Here is an 18,402-nt window from a genome sequence, read left to right on the forward strand (position 1 = left end):
AAGCAGGTCAAGATATATAAAAAAAAATGCACATGCATGTAAACATCTGCTTTTGAAAATACTGTAAAGCAAATGTTTCTCATAGTTTTAAACTTTTTTTTTTAATTATATGTGTATACCAAAATCCAAATGACTGATTTGTAAATAAATACCAAATAAAGGGGTTTGAAAAAAGACTTTAAAATATTTTATTGACAATTTTATCAATAATTATTACAAAACATTGGAACCTTCTTAGCTTTACAAATACAGGAAATTTTGTTAAAGGATGGTAAAACTTTTCCCTTCACTTCTGAAAAAAAAGTAAATGTTAACTATAAACAGTGCAATAAAAACTATGGGTTTCTTTCCAATATTATCGAAACAAAATTCATGTATACCCAGAATATCAACTATAAATCTTAACACAATGAACAGAACAGCAGTGGAAAAAAAACACGTATCATGGTGAGTAAACCTCACAAACGACTTTTGAAAAGCGTTCTTAGTTTCAGGGTGTTTAAAAACACTTCAGTCATCAACTATACTCAGTAGGCTGCTCAGTTCCAGTCTGCACGCCCTTTCTTCCTCCTGGCTCGCCAATATCTGCCTCTGCAGTTGTTGTACTAGGAATTGTGGTGATGCAGAGGGTCTCCTCAGCCTGGATGATTCCTCCGACATCTCCTCAGGCTCTGATCCCTAACACAAAATAACAGGACATGTGACTTTTCACAGTGCAGACTTTAGAACACCAGATGATTCTTTCTTGCGTCATTAGAAACAGGTTTTGGAGCAATTCCAAACTTTAGAAATACATACGTGTTTTGGACGAGGCTGGTGGCTTTTAGCCGTAGGAGTGGGTGATGGTGTTGTGGGCATTGACAGTAGTGTGGAGGAGGGAAGGAATAACGGCAAGGTCAGGTGATCCATTGGGTTCCCATTCAACCAGCGCTGAAGCTGCTCCATGCTCCTGCGCACGCACGCACACACACACACACACACACGTTGACGTGTGAAACAGGCAGTGGATGAAAGTAATATTCATTTAGGGCAGTGATTCTCAAACTTTTTTAGCTCAAGTACCCCCTTTTCTCTTACTTTTGAATCCAAGTACCCCATTTGTCCAACTAGAACATTTTGCTAAAAATTTTGTGAAAAACAACAATAGAGCATAATGATGGAATGAAACAGTGATAACACACATTTTAAAGAATCTCATTTTTAAATAAGTGGAATGAAACAGTAAATTTAGTGCCTCCTGATTAGATTTATTTCTATAATTTTTATCAATTCCGGTCATCTCCCTCCTCATGTGGGACCAGGACTCAGTTCATGTTCTAATCAAGATCATTTCTATCATCATTTTGTGTGTTTTTAGTGCCATTTTGTTGTTGTCTGTCTGTTCTTATTTATTATTCAGTATACTTTTGTTTTATTTCGTGTGTTTTTGTGTCTTGTTGGTATTATTTAAATGATTCTCTTTTAGTGTGTGTGTTTTTGGTGTTGTTTGGTTGTTTCTCTGTTATTTTTGTGTATTTTGTTGTGATCTTGTGTATTTTTATTTCTTTTGTTGTGTGTCTTTGTTGTCATTTTGTGTGTTGCTGTAATAGTAAATGTTTTTCTCTCTTAGTGTGTGTTTTCTGTCGTTTTGTGTATTTTGTTGTTTTTTGCCTGTTTTTTTTTTTTTATTTTTCAGTATATTTTTCTCTTATTTTGTGTGTTTTTGTAGTCGTTTTGTGAGTTGCTGGTAATACCCAGTATAGTAATAATAAACATTATACAACCCCATATTTATAATGCTTTCATTTGTTTTCTCTCTCTCTCAAGTACCCCCTGTAGTGCCACTGCGTACCCCCATTTGAGAAACAATGATTTAGGGTGAGCATACGTCCAGATTTACCCAGACATGTCCTCTTTAAATGTCTTGACCGGCTGGATTTTAACAACTCATCAAAAAGCCTGGGTTTTGCAGGGACCCCGAACGCATCTAGAGGAACACGTTCATCTAAATGACAGTAACTCTGTTAATATTTTCTCTATAGGAGAAATTCCAGCAGTTTCAGTAAAGCAAAGGAGCTGCTCTTCACAGCCGGTATCATGTTATTACAGTGATTTTATTCAACCGTGACAGAATCATTAAAAAAAACTAAAGTCCAAGATGAATTTAAAAGAGAAAAAATGATAAGCAGGAAGATCCTCCAGGATGATAAAACCTCCATGGAGGTTCAGAGCGGGATTTGAAAATGAAGGAGTCACTGAGAGAAACTTAGAATGTAGAAAGTTAAAGTAAATTTTCCATCATCTGGTCTACACTTCATCACCTCCCATCTCCACAGACGACAGACAGAATAAAGCTCAGTCAGCATGGGACGCTATGATACAAACTTTCAGTTATTTATTAATGATTATTTAATGGCCTGTAAGTTTGTTTTTTTTCTATTTCTAGGAGGATATTTTTCTCATTGTTTTAATGATTGAGAGATTTGAAGAAGGATTATGACATTTTTCACAGACAGATTGTTATAATGCAGTGTTTTTCAACCTTGGGGTCATGAAGCACATGTGGGGTCGCCTGGAATTTAAATAAGGTCACCTGAAATGACTGGTAATTTATGTAATTATTTACTGATTAAAAATGTATTTTTTAATTAAAAAAAAAAAAAAAAAAAAGTATTATTTTTAAACTTAAAACAACACAGTTTTAAACAATTGTATTCTGTAACTACACGGTCTCATATCTACATCTATTTTAAATAAAGTGAAATATAAAGAAAAAAAAATTAAATACATAAATACAGTACGAAAATATCTGAGCTGGCACATCTCATCACTTTGTACACTAATCCTGGCTAGTCTGTGTTTGTAATAGTAAAACAAACACGATTAAAAACTAATTCTTGTAAAAAAAACAAAACAAACAAAAAGTAATTGGGGTCACTATAAAATTTGCGCTACAACAAGTTTGAATGAACTACGGCTGGGCCCGCGGAACATCTCCGCGTCAAATAGCACGTACCACGTTCCCGAGAATTCAGTCAAATGACTCGGTTCCACTGAGTAAAAAAAGGTCCTCGAGAGGCTCTTGACATCCGCTCATAGAATATCCATGTGAAATTACAGCCCAATTTAACAAGCATTAACAGAGGTGTAGTCATTTGAAAAATGGGGACCCCCTGCCGCCCCCGTGACACGTATGGAGTAATGGGCCCCATTTATAAATTGGTCGTAATATTTGAATCGCAAATAAATGAGAAATCGACTTTTGTTTTTTATTTTTCTTTTGGAGCCACAAATGGAAAATGGTGCCCAGGCGTCAATGCGTACACATACATAGATTATTGCTACCAAATATCAGCCCGACCCATTCATGAATAACAGAGGAGCAGCTATTTTAACTAGTGCGCACAACAAGAAAAAGAAAAAGAAGAACAAAGTGAGTGGCGTTTTGAGTCCGGTAGCCCAGTCTAAAAATGGGGTCACAATCCAAAAAAGGTTGGGAACCAATTTTATAATGCATAATAAATGTGATTGACTTCAGTCACCACTGATTCTAGATGTTGTTTAAGTCTTTGTTTAAACCTTATGGTCAATAACTTGTTTAGTTACTATACTGTATTTTGTCGTCACAATGTAGATTCATGAAAAGTACTTTGAGTATGAAGAGGTCGGCCCGGGCGTCCTCTTTTCCAGAAGTCAAATTATGTTATTGGTCATCCTAATTAATTTAAAGGTTAGAACCCATCAGCTGTTCTACCTCTTGCTCTCTGCTTTCTCCTCTTCAATGCTGTGCAGCACTCGATGGACCAGCCGCTCCTGAGGTGAGGGAGTGTAGGAGATGTCCAACTGGGTTACTGGTGCCTCATGGTCAGGGTCCACTGCAGTGTGGAACAGCCTCTGTCTGAGGGGAGCGCTGACAGTGGCCGGTGTGGAAAAACCAGCTGCACTTGCCCTAAGAAAATACAAAAATGAAGAAAAAAGAATGAATCTGTGATGAGAACTCGATCAAGTATAAACAAAAATTGATATTTTAGACCTTAAATGATTTAGACAGGTGACATCCATTACACACTATTTAGAGATCTGAAACGGAGCTCATTTCAAAACCACCTAACTAAGTGGAAACTGAAATACATACGTCTATAAAAGTGCCCAGTACATTTTATGAAAATAAAGTGCAATCAACATCCAAGCTAAAATGCATTGAGGAGTAAGGTAGTTTAACCAAGTCTGATGTGATTCACTGACACCTAGCATTTACATACTATGCACAAGTTAAAAAACATGATTAAAAAAATTAATTTGGACATTTTTTTAGATTGATAAATTAACTGCGCAATGAAATACCGCAATATATCATGAAATGGATTTTGTATGTTGTTGTTCAGCCACAGGCCTCTAGGTTCTGTACCTTACTGCGCCAACTTCCAGGATTTATTCTGTGTCCCCTGTACTACGACGCTGGCTAACTTCTTACCAGGGTAAGTCTCTATGGTAATTCAGGCTGAACAGATAACCTGGTCGGGAGTAGGATAAGTTCTGGATAAGATTCAAGCGAGCATAAAGCACCGCCTTCTGACCTGACCAAAAACAGGTGGATCATTCTGTGAACACGTCACTGAGTGGATCTGACAGCAGAGAAAATCTTCATGTTTGATGCAATCCCTTCATTTACCGATGACATCCTGTATGAAACATCATTTTTTATCAGATGGAGTGACCTACATTAGTCAGCTGGTAAAGCCTGCATGTGTCGAGCGCTTTCAAACTATAAATTAATTCATTTATGTATTATGTAGCGATGCAGAGAGCCTCATTCCTGTAATACAATACAAATATTGTGCACCTTATGATGTAGGCTGAGCTGTATGAACGCAGTATCAGAGCAACAGACACGGTCTGTGCCTTAGTAAAGTGAAAGTAAAGTGTCGTTTTATTCTACCATTAATGTATATTGTATAATCTCAATAATTTAGGCATTAACAGTCAACAATAATCTGCCTGCAACCCTTCCTTCCTGCTTTTTCTGAAACAACAGTGTTGTTTTTGGTCTGAATTATTATCTATTTTAATTCTTCATATCTTTAAAGAATTATTCTTTAATTGCGACATAAATGTTCTACACAGTTTATCCATGTTTGTGATTGGTCTGACGCTGCAATCTCCACCCCTATCACAACAACGCACACGTAGCCAGGTTGAAATCACCTGGGTTAAGTGAACATGTTTATATCCTGCTTCGTAGTACAGGTGCTCTCTGATGAGATACACTTATCCAGCTTCGTAGTACACGTATGTTAGTGTGCTGTTTATGGGATTTTGACATTTTACATCAACATGTCATAAATGACAGTATTTTAATATAAACACAAGTGCTCACGCTTTAAATTAGCCAAATACAAATATCTAATATGATGTGAATACTTTACACTTGTTGCTTTACATATATGTTAAGGATTTTACACAAGGAGCCAAGTCAGTAATAATAACAAAAAAGTCTGTTGCTAATGTGCGTGCTGACTCAGCATTCCTATATCAGGTACATTATGTGAAAAGATGGAGCAGTAACTTTGAACGTACTCCTCCTCCTTCTTTTCTCTGTGGGTCTTGTTCACAGTGTGAATCCACTCCTCAGGGGGGGTGAAGCCCTTCAGCGAGTCTGTCATGTAGTAAACCAGGATTTCGCCATCCTCCGTCAGAGCATCTTAGAAAGCAGGAAAACAAAGACACATAATGTCAACACCATCAGGTGACCTCAGTCAAAGGTCAATGTTGATACCTTCACAGACTGGGGCTCTGGGCAGCCTCCAGTCTTTTAGCTTGTGATCTATGAACAGCATCACCACTTCTTCCCATGGCATCTCCTGATAGGCTGAACCCTCGCTGTTGTCTCTCTGACCACTTTTCACGGGCCTTTGTGTGTACAAAGTCTTTAATCTGACTCGCTCCAGAAGGTTCTGCAGCCGTGACATCAGAAGAGGCTGACTAAGATGTGAGGCTGGGATCTGAGCGGCGTATTGAAAGGTGCCAGAGCAGATCTCAGACCACGAGTCTAAAGACAGATGAGATAGTGAGGAGAGTTACTGAAGCAAGAGATACAAAATGAGGCCAACATTGCACATATTCTGTATGTTAAGGTTTCTTTTATTCAGACTATTTTTTTTTCAGGAGTTTTTATCTCCTGACATGTCGACTGTCAGTCTCACAACTCATCAGAACACAAGAAAGCGATCAGTAGATGCTTTGATGCTTTCCTTATGAGAGAACTCGTAGGGATACATCAAAGCAATCACCTCTGAGGAAGACTGGCAGTTGACAGTCAAAACGTTAGGAGATAAAATTAGGCTTTACATGATCAGGATTTTTGGGCCAATCACGGATGACCAATCAGTGAGTTTTTAAAAAAAACAATCACCAGTCATATAAAGTCGTGTTGTTTTCTTTGGTACTCCCTGATAAAGATTCAGGGAAAATCAAACAGTACCATGTTTCGGGACCTAAATGCATCCTTATGACTGTGAGGGAGTGGAAGAGTTGGCTATTTCCACGCAGGACCTGAACAAAACATTGCACGCACAAGAGCGTCATGGCTCTACATTTCAAAATGCAATGCAGACCGAGCACTTGCAGGTGCAAATGTGAGCTAAACCATTTAATTTAGCCCCTGAACAGCAGCTGTGTCGACTACTAGACTAGAGAGTTTGAGATGAAGCTGCGGAGGCAGACCACACTGGAACTACGTGAAGCCTCCATCAGCATTAGCATTAGTGGAGCAAAGACATATTTCCTGACTGTGGCATCGCAAAACCTGGTGTTGCGTATAGTCCACATGCACAGCGGATGTGGAGCGCACACCACCCCCCTGAAACAAACAGCAGTGTCCGATATGAAAGCGAAAGTAAACAGGAGCGCATCCCTCCGCTCTAGAACGCTCCATTTTTTTTCCCTACTTTTATTTGAATTTTCAGAGAAAGACAACCACAACCAGGACATGATCAGACAAACAGGAAATAAAGTAAAACAAAGCCAACTTTTTTTTTTGGGAAGTCAGTCCATTTTTCACAGCATTGATTATACAGGTGCTGGTCATAAAATTAGAATATCATGAAAAGGTTGATTTAAATCAGGAATTCCATTCAAAAAGTGAAATTTGTATAATGTATACATTCATTTCACACAGACTGACATATTTCAAGTGTTTATTTATTTTAATGCTGATGATTATAACTGACAACTAATGAAAACTGAAAATGGAAATGTCGCCCCCTGCGGTCACATATTTTTTCGGGGCACAGCTTTTGTTTATCAAAATTTGGTAAAAAAAAAAAAGAAAAGAGGTTTACATAGACTTTTTTAACTTTTACTGGTTTTTAGAGGAACCCAAATCAGCACAAGTTGTCATTTTGATTGAAAAAGCTGCTGTGAATTCTTCACCTCCTTTAGAACTCAATGGACTGAAAGGGCGATTGGCGTCATCAATGACGTCATTTCAACATGACGGTGCACAGGGTAAAGTGGTCCCAGTTTTAAAAGTTAATAAAACAAATGTGGTGCAAAATAATGTGTTTTGTTAGGCATAGATCTTCTAATAAGGACATTTCAAATGTTTTAGGGCACATTTGTAAAAACAGTGAAGGATCCCTTTAACATGCTCAGGCTGAATAAACAAAACAATCGCGCTCACACATACAAACACACACAGGTGCTAACATCAGACGCTGTCCCCACTTTCAGAGCCAGTAAACATGGGAAGAAGTCCGGTGCTCAGCCGCTCCGCTCCAACAGAAAGACAATTTTGCACTTTTGTGCACAAATGTGAGTGAAATAAAGTCATTTCATGTAAAGCAAACAACTCCGATGTAAATGAGACAGATAAAACACTGCAATGGGAGCATCTACAGAAAGTTTCATCACGACAATGACGTCAATGATCTGATGGAAAATTAAGACATTACAGCCGATCACATTAATTGTATAAAATGCAAAAATATTGGCCGATCGGATATAGCCAATCAAATCGGTGTAAAAACTAGATAACATTTCGTGAAAAAACTTGTCTGAATAAACAAAACCTTAACATATATTATATGTAACATATAACATGAAAAAAAAAAGACTAAACAAACTTCTGACCTGTGATACAGCAGTGACTCCACTGTGGCAGCTGCAGGGTGAGGATAGTTTCTTTCAGCCACGCCAGCTGCTCAGCTGAGTTCCAGTCCAGGTATGGGACGATCCCTCGTGTCTCAGGCAGGCAGAACTCTCCTGGTGGCCATGACAGTTTGCAGAGCTCCTCAGAGGTCACTTTGTCAGCGATGTGGGCCACGACCGCATTGAATAGCTGGATGATAGGTGCAGGGTCCTGGGAAGGGAGGAAGGCCTCAGCACGCTCGTGGCTGTTGGAGCAAACCAACGGTTTGAACATTTGATTGAGAGCGCCCTCGATGAGCTGGTCCAGGGTGTGGCACGACAGCGGGAAAGATGAGGGAGCACGACTCAGCAGCCAGCACAGAGCATGGCTGAGCTATAGAGGAGAAGAACAAACAAAACAGATATTTAAAAAAAAAAACTTTCTCCAGATGACCACTGCAAATAATAACAGCTAATACCAGGGTTGGGGTCACTTATAATTGTAATAGCATAATAGATGAGTAATTACAATTATGACACAATTACAACTGTAATTGTAATTGAAAAAATCTGTTGCTATAGAAACTGTAATCGAGTTCAGATAATTGATTTTGTTATTGTCATGGAAATTCTATAAAAACTGTCAAATTCAATTTAATTCAACGTAAACCCGTGGAACCATGTTACAGTTCTAAGCGCTGACACAAATGTAGTTACAATTATTAAAATATGTTTCATATCAACCTTTCCCACTATCTGTCAGTTCTCTTCAGGATCATTTTACCATTTAAAAAACTAAGAATAAATCTAGGGCTATACTGACCGGAAAAAAAAAGCTCAGACGCCCACACCAAAAATATGACTCCTAATATTTTCTTGGATAAGGAAGCCTAACAAGGTAACCTAGAGATGCAAAACAAATTTGATGATAGATAATATTTTTCAGTGCGTTTTACAGCTAATTTAAGACATGGGTCAAAACTGACCCGTTGTCTTAAAAGATGCTAACAGAAAGCTAACACAAGAGGAACATTAAGTTTTATGGGCTTATTTATTAAAGGCTCAGTAATTGTGATTAATTGAGTTTAAACTTTCATAATTGAGAATGTAATTGTAATTTACTTTTGAGGGGAAATAATATTTCTAATTTTAATTGAAAAAATGACAGTCACTGTAATCATAACTGTTGTAATTGAACATGGATTATTGAAGATGTAATTGTAATTGAAAAATGTAATTAACCTCAACCCTGGCTAATACTACTGTTTAACAGGAGGACGTGTGTATTTTTGTTGGTTGCACCTGTTTAGATCCCTGCAGGTCGTTTGTGCTCTCTGGGATGAAGTAGAACGTGTACTCTGATATCACACCTTCATTTATCAGTGTGTTGAGCATCAGAGCTGCAGAAACAAGGAGGGCATCAGGTTCAGTTCAGAAACATTCATTTTATTTTTACTGCAGTTTGAATTAAAAGTGAAGTCTGCAATCCTGTTCACAGACACTTTGTTATAAAGGGTGAAATGTGCCTTCCATTCTGAGATTATTCAATCCACTATGTCAGGGGTTCTCAACATTGGGGTCGCAAGACACTGGGAGGGGGTTACCAGATGCCTTCAATAATTTAAGACTTTTTTTTAACAATTTGAGCCATTTTTTGGTCATTTTACCCTTTTTCTGCAACTACACCAAACTTGCCATCATTTAACCAATTTTCGTTACTTTTTCTTGCCATATTTTTGCTCATTTAATGCATTTTTGCAACATTCCTGCCACTTCTCCATCAATTTCAATGTCTTTTCCTCACGTTTTCACTTTCAAGACATTTTTCTGCACTTATAAACCCTTTTAACCACTTTTCCTACCTTTTCAATTTTAACCTCTTTTCATCATTTCATGCTTATTTTCTTGCCAATTCAACCACATTCACGATTTGCCCATTTTTTGCCAGTTTAAACTAATTGTTCCAATATGGACACTTTGAGCCTTTTTTTTTTCCTTTAACCAATTTTTCTGTTCGTTTGTGGCCATTTTAACTCATTCAGTGCCAGCCATTTCAGATTTTCTACCCCCCTCAGTGCCAGCCGTTTTTGAACATTTTGACTGATTTCAAAGACCCACAGAATATTTTCTACTACGACTATCTGAAATCTGACACCAGATTCTGAAAGATTGAAGCCTCTACTTTCATCAAAAAAATCTGAACATCATTTCCTTATATAAAACAAAAAAAAAAGTGTGGAGTGTGCGCTGCTGGGAACGTCAACTCTGTACGTCGCACCATTTTCTGTCTCGTAAACGCATTTCCTCTCTTCCTCTTAGCTCTGCGGAGCATGGATGATCTCTCATCCAAAGGTGCGCTGCTACCTCCTACGTGTCACCTATTATTTTGCTATCTGGCTCACAGGCTGGGGGTATTTTGTACCCACCTCCACACCCCCCCTCCTCCCGACACGCAGTGATGACCTGTTTGGCCGAGTTAGTTGATGGTTTTATCTCACAATCACAACATTATCAATAATCCACTCAGGTCCATGCATGTTCTGTGTTAGTATGTGGTGTTGTGAGCTGCTGGATACGTCACAATATCACTCTGTAGCGCAATAATCTCCCTTCTTTTCCTGCTTCTTCCTGCTTTGCTGGGTAGCATCAGTGGCTAATCTCTCATCTAAAGGTGCACTGCTACCATCTTCAGGACACAGTTTGTCACTACAACACCCCACAGCTTAGATATTGATGAGGAACCTCCGCCAGGGTGTTTTCTAGTAATCCCCGTGAAAAAATTAAAATGACGAGTTATCTCGTCAATGGCACTGAGCGTTTGGATTTGAAATGACGAGATATCTCGTCAATGGCACTGAGTGAGTTAATTTGCAACTTTCTGAGCTTTTTAAAATCCCATTTTACCACCATTTTTGGTCACTTTTAGCCCATTTTATTTAACATTAAAACAAGGATTTACATCTTTAAGATGACTAGATGCTATTGTGTAAATAATAAACTTCCTGGATAACAGTGGATATTACTCAGATAAATAAATACAAGTGGTTATAACAGTTCATCACATTCATAGACTTTATGGATGGACCCCAAAAAGCTCTCCCCTTTATAAAGGTTGAGAACCACTGCACTATGTAATCAGAAAAAGGTACAGAATATCAAGCACAAATGAGGCATTCAAAGGGTCTGAAGAGTGATACAGAGGTTGCGATCTTTCTGCTAATAATCTGTTTTGCTTCGGAGGATTTGTTATCTTTATACTAGGTACGCATTCAAGATAACTATCGGATATCTTGGTAGCTTTCCAAAATTGCAGACTGCACCTTTAAAACATACTGTACCATAGCGAAATTGAAAATCAGTGTTTTAGGGCTAAATATTTACCCTCTTCATATTTGCGGGTATCAGCAGCTCCTGGGTGTGTCTCAGGTACAAAGAGGACGAGTGGCAGAGGGCAGTACCAGCTGCTGACCTGCTGCAGCTGTTTGAGCTGAAGCAGAGCAGACAGCAGAGGGATGTCCTGCTCCTCCTGCCCGGCCTCTGCAGCTGGCAGCGCAGGAAGCAGCATGATGAGGGCTCTGGAACCCTGCAGCTCACCATGCTCCTCCATCTTAGACAGACAGTCCTGTGTCAGCGGGCCACGGGATGCCTATGAGACAGGAAGGAATCACAAATATGCACCCGGAGCCAAACAACTTCCCATAAACTGGAGGCACTAGTCAAAAATAAAAAAACAAAAATAATTTCAAACAAGTCTGGAGAGGGTGATGGCCGGGCTATTGATGGCAACATTATTATTATTTTGCTATCTAGGTCAGAGTTTAATGGATTTCTTACTGTATTTTGGCTGTCCTCCAAGTCTCTCCCCCTGTTAGTTCCCACACACGCAACTTCCTCCTCATCCCGGACATGCCGAGGGTCACTGCTTGCCCCGTTTTTTTTATCATTTTATGTCACCATCGCCACACTGTCCAATAGTCCACTGTGTTCCACAAATGTTCTGGTCGGGTGTGCGCTGCTGTGAGCTGCTTTGAGCTTCAGCATCAACTCTCGTAGCTCTATTTTCTATCTCGTTAACTCCTTTCCTCTTCCTCTGAGCTCTGCCTATAATGGTGATCTCTCATCCAAAGGTGCACTGCTGCCACCTACATGTCACCAGTTGGTCACTACATCATTGTATAAGTTAGATATTCACCGGAGAGCTTCGTAACACTGTCTCCAACAACCCCAAATAAAATTCACGTCTATAGACGTGAATGGCACTCAATGAGTTAAATATAAATAAAAAAATACAAATATAAATTGAATATAAATGTTTACATTTTATTATTAATAAACATTTCAGGTGACCTACAGGTCCAACAGACATTAGTAATCTATATCAGAGCCCGACCTGAAACCAATTAAAACCTATTTTTTCCTTATACAATTGACATACAGTATTTACGTTAGTTTTACTGGTAAGCCTGCTTTTATTAATAAACTGTTGATGTCAACATCAGATCAGCGCACGGGGAAACAAACGCATGTCAAACACAGGTGCGCAGTGCACCTCCTGGAGACAGCAGTGGATCAATATACATAATCCACGTATCCAATATAAGGATAACCCATGTTGTTGAGTAGAAAAATGATTGTTTTAACAGTTGATGCTTGTTTCAAGTCTGTCTTAATTTGTTCCCTCTCTGCTCTGGTCTGATCTGATCTGGTCTGAGGACAGCGCACTGACAGATGAAGCGCAACACTTTTTTTTGCAGCACAGCACGCACTCGCACAGAGCAGTTGCTGGACATAGAATCATGTTTAGGCATTAAATACATTATATTGATATTTAATCCTATATAAGTGAATTGCATTTTTTATTTTTACGATATTGAAACTGATACCATTGCTGGTCGACCAATGAAAATCTTGGTCGACTAAACGACCAAAGTTGACAGCCCTAATAATAAACAGGTAAAAGTGGATAGTGGTCCAACTGAAGCTGTGAATTGCAGCACTTCAAAATGGTCTCACCTTGATGGTGATGTGCACTTTGTGTGTGCGCTGCTTGTGCTCCTGCAGGGTGTTGATGACACACAGTGTCTGCAGAGTACCATATGCCTGCTCCTCCCTCATCTCACAGCCCTGGTCACCTCCAAACTTCACCTCCAGCCAGTCCGACAGAATCCTGAAGAACAATGGAGTGCTCAACCATTAGTGCTAAATATCCAGTTCAGATGAAATGCTTTGTATGATCAATTCAGAAGGTGAAAAGGCAAGTATGTGATTACAAGCTCTCAGACGAGCACTGGATCAAAAATAATAATAAAACTATAGTTGCACGATACCCAGCGGGTAAAGGTTCCTACTATACTAGAAATTCTACACGACGGTACTACTGCGGATTACGATGCTACCGGTGCCAGTTTCCGCTACATAGCAGCTGCCTCTACTCTTCTCACTGCACGCTACTCACTTGAAAACAAACCAACATGGCAACTACTGCAACCAAACTCCAGAGCTGCTGAATAATTGGCTGTTTGCCTGTTACTGGTGACGTCCGGATATATGATAGGCTGTTTCCGCACACGCTGGGTCCACCCGTCTGTAGCTGATTGGCTATTGGTGTGCTTCCGCCGGCAAGAACTAACTCCATGAAGACAGCTTTGCTTCGATAAAAACTCGCTTCAAAACAAACATCAAGCTAAAGTTCTGTCTTACAGTCACAAACACGAGACAACACATGGCAGAAGCACCGGGCCCGAGCGGCGAGTCTGCCGTGGCGTCGTCGTCAGTAGCTTCACTAATTTGGAACTATTTTGGCTTTAAACAAAAAAGAGATGGTAAAGCAATAGGAGATCCACTGTGCAGGCACTGTTACCAGCTATAGGAGCCAAAGGAGGGAACACTTTTTTGTTTTGTTTTCCCCACTACCTTTTATTTAATTTTTTTTTATTTACAGAGATATTTACAATGTACAAACAATATTTACAAATGATATACATACAAAGGAAGGGATCGCATCCAATCTCATAAAACACCAGTGACGTCATCCAGAAAATGCATACAAATATACGGAATACAGGGAATCAGTTCCTATTTATTGTATTTTATCCTCTTTGGCAGACCTGGGCATTTTACGGCCCGCGGGCCACATGCGGCCCTATGGTTGACTCTGACCATCCCGCGTAAGGTTCATAAGAAATTACAAAATAAATACATTTTCTTATTTTATGTCATGGGTGGATTGAATGTGCATTGCTTTTATTTTGAAGCTTTTGCTTTTTTACGTTGCGCATTGGTACGTAAGCAGTAGTGGAACAAATCAGTGCTTCAGCACCATGGAGAGCGACCACTTTATTTTGACACACAATTTACCTATTTCAACTGAGAGCCTGTATCAGTAGCTATAAAGTTTAGTAAAACTGGCACAGCGGCCCACATGTTCACAAACACAATTTCAATATGAAGTACTATAAGCCCACTGCATATCAGTTCATTTACAGCTTATGGTCACTTTTTACTGGATCCAGACTGAGATACCGCTCTGTCCGCTCCCCGTGCACCATCGCCTCAGCAGTCCACCGGTTGTTTTGAACCGAGCCTGCGCACACATGCACCTAATTTAATGTCGACTAAAATAAGAAAGGTAGAAGCTGAATGCAGGGTTTTCAACAAGATATGAACTGCCAAGTATTTATTTAACGAAGTCAGAGGTAAAGCGGTGTGTTTGGTTTGCGGGGACCAGATTGCTGTGTTCAAGGATTACAATTTGAGTCGACATTACGAGACGAAACATTCAGAGAAATATAATAACTTGAATGATGGTGAAATGGCGCGGATATCGGAAGATTTGGTAGGGAGATTTTGTAAGCGCTGATTTATCCTGATAAAAAAAAAGAAGCATTTGAAGAAGTCCCGCTGTCCAGGTGCACAGTGACAAGAAGGATCGAGGACATTGCAGGAAATTTGGAGTTTCATCTGCAATGTGAAGTTGCAAATTCTGACTTGTTCTCCTTGGCTTTGGACAAGAGCTGTGATGTCCGTGACACAGCCCAGATACTTGTATTTGTTCGTGGGATAACGGATTTTAGGATTACGGAGGAGCTGGCAGCAATGCGCTCAATAAAAGGGACAACGACAGGGAGCAATCTTTTCACGGAGGTAAATGCATGCATGGACACACTGGGACTGAAATGGGACAGACTGATGGGTCTTACAACGCATGGTTGTCCAAATCTAACAAGAATAAATGTTGGGCTGTTGAAACGTATGCAAGATAAAGTGAGTGAAATCAATGCAGATCAGAAAGTGGTATTTTTGCATTGTATTTTACATCAGCATGTGTTGTGCAAGTCAGTGCTTAAAATTGACCATGTGATTAATGTTTTAACTAAAATAGTGAACTTCATCAGGGCATGAGCTTTGAATCACAGGCAGTTTGTTGCACTTTTAGAGGAGCATGAACATGGTGACATCAGCTATCACACAGCTATCCAATGGCTCAGCCTGGGCAAAGTGCTAAAAAGAGTCTGGAATCTGAAAGCAGAGATCCGAGAGTTTTGTGAGAAGAAAGGCAAAGACATCCCAGAGCTCTCAGATGAGAAATGGATGACAGATTTTGCATTTGCTGTTGATGTGACTGCACTGAACACCAAACTGCAAGTCAAGGGCCTTTTCGTCCATGAAATGCACAACCTGATAAAGGCTTTCATGGCCAAGTTACAGTTTCTTTCAAGGCAACTGGAGAGCAATCTGACTCACATGCAAACCCTGAAAAAAGTCACACCATTAGATGATCACCTCCGCAGGTACTCATCTATGTTAGGAGCACTGCATGGCGAATTTTCGAGGTGATTTGAAGATCTCAGAACAATGGAGAGTGAGATGCACTTGATTTCCTCACCATTTACCTGCAATGTGGATGATACAACAAGTGATGTCCAGCTGGAACTCACTGACCTGCAGTCTGATGCACTTCAACTCACAACCACTGCTGGATTTCTACTCTGCTCTTAAGCAAGAGAAGTTTCCAAACATGAGGAGACGTGCTCAGAAGATTTTTGTGCTCTTTGGCTCTACCTACATATGTGAGCAAACATTCTCAGTGATGAAGTTTAACAAGTCCAGGTACAGATCCTCTCTCACTGATGATCATCTGTCAGCTGTGCTTTGCATCTCCACCTCAGACATTCAACCTCACTTTGATGCACTTGTTAAAGACCAACGGAGACTAGATTTCTCTCACTAAATAAGACAAAAGAACTGGAAAAAACACAGAATGAGTATGAATGTGACTAACCAACAAATGTAGGCATCATTTTGTTCAAATATGATGTCATACAATGTCATACTGAATGTGGCTGAAAATGGTCACTAATAAAATGAATCAAAAACTGTACAAATGTTCACATTTTGTTAACCATTGTTTTGGGAAGTTTTAGTGAATAAATGTCATTTTTTTCTAAGACAACCTCTTTTATTGCTCAATTGTAACATATACTCGTACCAGTCTTTCAAGCTTATCAAAACAATGCTATTTACTGCTTTATATAAAGATACATAATTAATGTTATGCAGATTTCAGTTCAGTTTTGGTCCAGCCCTCCATAATATTTTCTTGTTCTCATGTAAAAAACAATTGCTCACCCCTGCTCTAAAGTTGATTATTTATATTAGTTAAACATATATTTTTATTTTCTTGTATGCTTTTGTTCATGTACTCTTATCATGCACCAAACACTGAGTAATTAAGAAGTAATACTAATACTAAACAATGAGATACATTTCCAATACTAATAATTACAAATTTCACCTTTACGAGTACAAAATGGTATGAAATACAATATATTTCATTATTTTAAAATTTGCGAGAACAAGTAAATGGTAACCAACTGTAATTGAGGTACAAATATAAAAATAAGAGGTATTTTTAGAAAACTGTTGAATTATTTTTTTCAAAAAAGTTTTCGTTAAAAAAAATGATTAAAAGAATCGATTTGGACATTTATTGGATCGATACGATAATTGCGCAGTGAAATATTGCAATATATTGTCAAATATATATTTTCTTACACCCTTAACAGCGATTATACATAGAAAACGAAAGAAAGATGAACCAGCCTACTGCTACACTACACAGGCTAACTGGTGCCTGCTGCTCACCTATCTGCTGGACCAGTTACACTCTGGTGGTCACTGGGTAGGAGAAGGACAGCTTTCCAAAAAATTCGATCCTGATGGTCGGGTATATTTTCCATCACCTGCGCAGGTAGATCCAGGGGCGCCCACACTAAATCACTGAGAATAAAAAGAAGGTGTGAAAAAGCTGCTGCTTGACATACAGTACACCTAAACCTGAAACACTGTCAGGACTTACTCTAGCAGCTGTTGATAGTAGTAGTGGACTCTCATTTGGTGGATGACCTCTTGTCTCATCTTTAACAACCTTTGTAACACACAAAAAAAGGTTTTCATTGTTGGAACATTGAAGACAGAATTTTTTTCTTCCACAGATCAAATACTCGATGCATGAGACGTACCTGGTGCTAGACACAGCCAACTTGCCGGCATGTCCCAGATCAACAAATCCCCGAGTCAGATCAACCAAAGAGGGCTGAGCAGGAGCGCTGGGAGCCAGAGCCTTGAGCTTGAAGCGAGGGTCAACACAGCAGGGGGCTGCAGGAAACCCTCGCATCTGTCTCTTCAGCTGACGTCGGACCGTCACCACATCTCGCCATCTGATAAAACCAAGGAGAAATAAAGAAAGAGGATGGTAGGTAAAGCGCTGTGTATTCATTTTCATGTTGACTTGACACGATGACCTTGCTTGGTGCCTCATAATCAGATATCAGCTCTCTAATAATTCTATTTTATTCCAGCCACTGAAAATGGCCCAAAAGTGCTTTTTTGGTTTTCGGCCAAAACTCTTTTCTCACCGAAACAGGATGGTGCGAGTAGCAAACGCTGCGGTCAGTGCGCAGGCTTGTCTGGAAAAAGACCAACTTATCCACGGACTCACAGAGCGACTGTTTTTCATCTGAGCACTAACGTTTTAAAGTCTATTAAACAGCATTTCTATTTGTTTATTTTGTTTTCTACATTATTAAATGTTTGTGCAGCAGACAGAGAAGTCCACCTGACTCCAATTTAACTTCTTCAAATGTCATTTTGTGCTTCTGTGCACTCACCTCTCCACGTTGAATGAGTAAAATGTTCATTTAAATAGGGCGGTCTCAACCACGTCTACACGTGCACCTATTTGCGCCGCAATTAGGGATGTAACGATTAATCGTAAGGCAGTTAAAAATCGATTCA

General features: G+C 39.4%; 1 protein-coding gene across 1 annotated transcript in view; it reads right to left on the reverse strand.

Moving 5' to 3' along the window:
- Positions 1-164: 164 nt before the first annotated feature.
- mcm3ap (minichromosome maintenance complex component 3 associated protein) overlaps positions 165-18,402 on the reverse strand; it is a 37,391-nt gene continuing 19,153 nt past the window's right edge. The window contains exons 17-28 of the mRNA XM_028435875.1: positions 17,628-17,825; positions 17,465-17,533; positions 17,251-17,385; positions 13,120-13,273; positions 11,488-11,752; positions 9,409-9,506; positions 8,110-8,500; positions 5,756-6,028; positions 5,557-5,680; positions 3,734-3,928; positions 799-949; positions 165-678 (exon numbers count right to left, since the gene is read on the reverse strand). Of these exons, the coding sequence (XP_028291676.1) occupies positions 511-678; positions 799-949; positions 3,734-3,928; positions 5,557-5,680; positions 5,756-6,028; positions 8,110-8,500; positions 9,409-9,506; positions 11,488-11,752; positions 13,120-13,273; positions 17,251-17,385; positions 17,465-17,533; positions 17,628-17,825 (2,221 nt within the window). The 3' untranslated portion in view covers positions 165-510. The remainder of the gene's footprint in view (positions 679-798; positions 950-3,733; positions 3,929-5,556; positions 5,681-5,755; positions 6,029-8,109; positions 8,501-9,408; positions 9,507-11,487; positions 11,753-13,119; positions 13,274-17,250; positions 17,386-17,464; positions 17,534-17,627; positions 17,826-18,402) is intronic.

The sequence above is a fragment of the Gouania willdenowi genome, chromosome 21 (genome assembly GCF_900634775.1).
Source record: "Gouania willdenowi chromosome 21, fGouWil2.1, whole genome shotgun sequence".
NCBI classification, from domain to species: Eukaryota; Metazoa; Chordata; class Actinopteri; order Blenniiformes; family Gobiesocidae; genus Gouania; species Gouania willdenowi.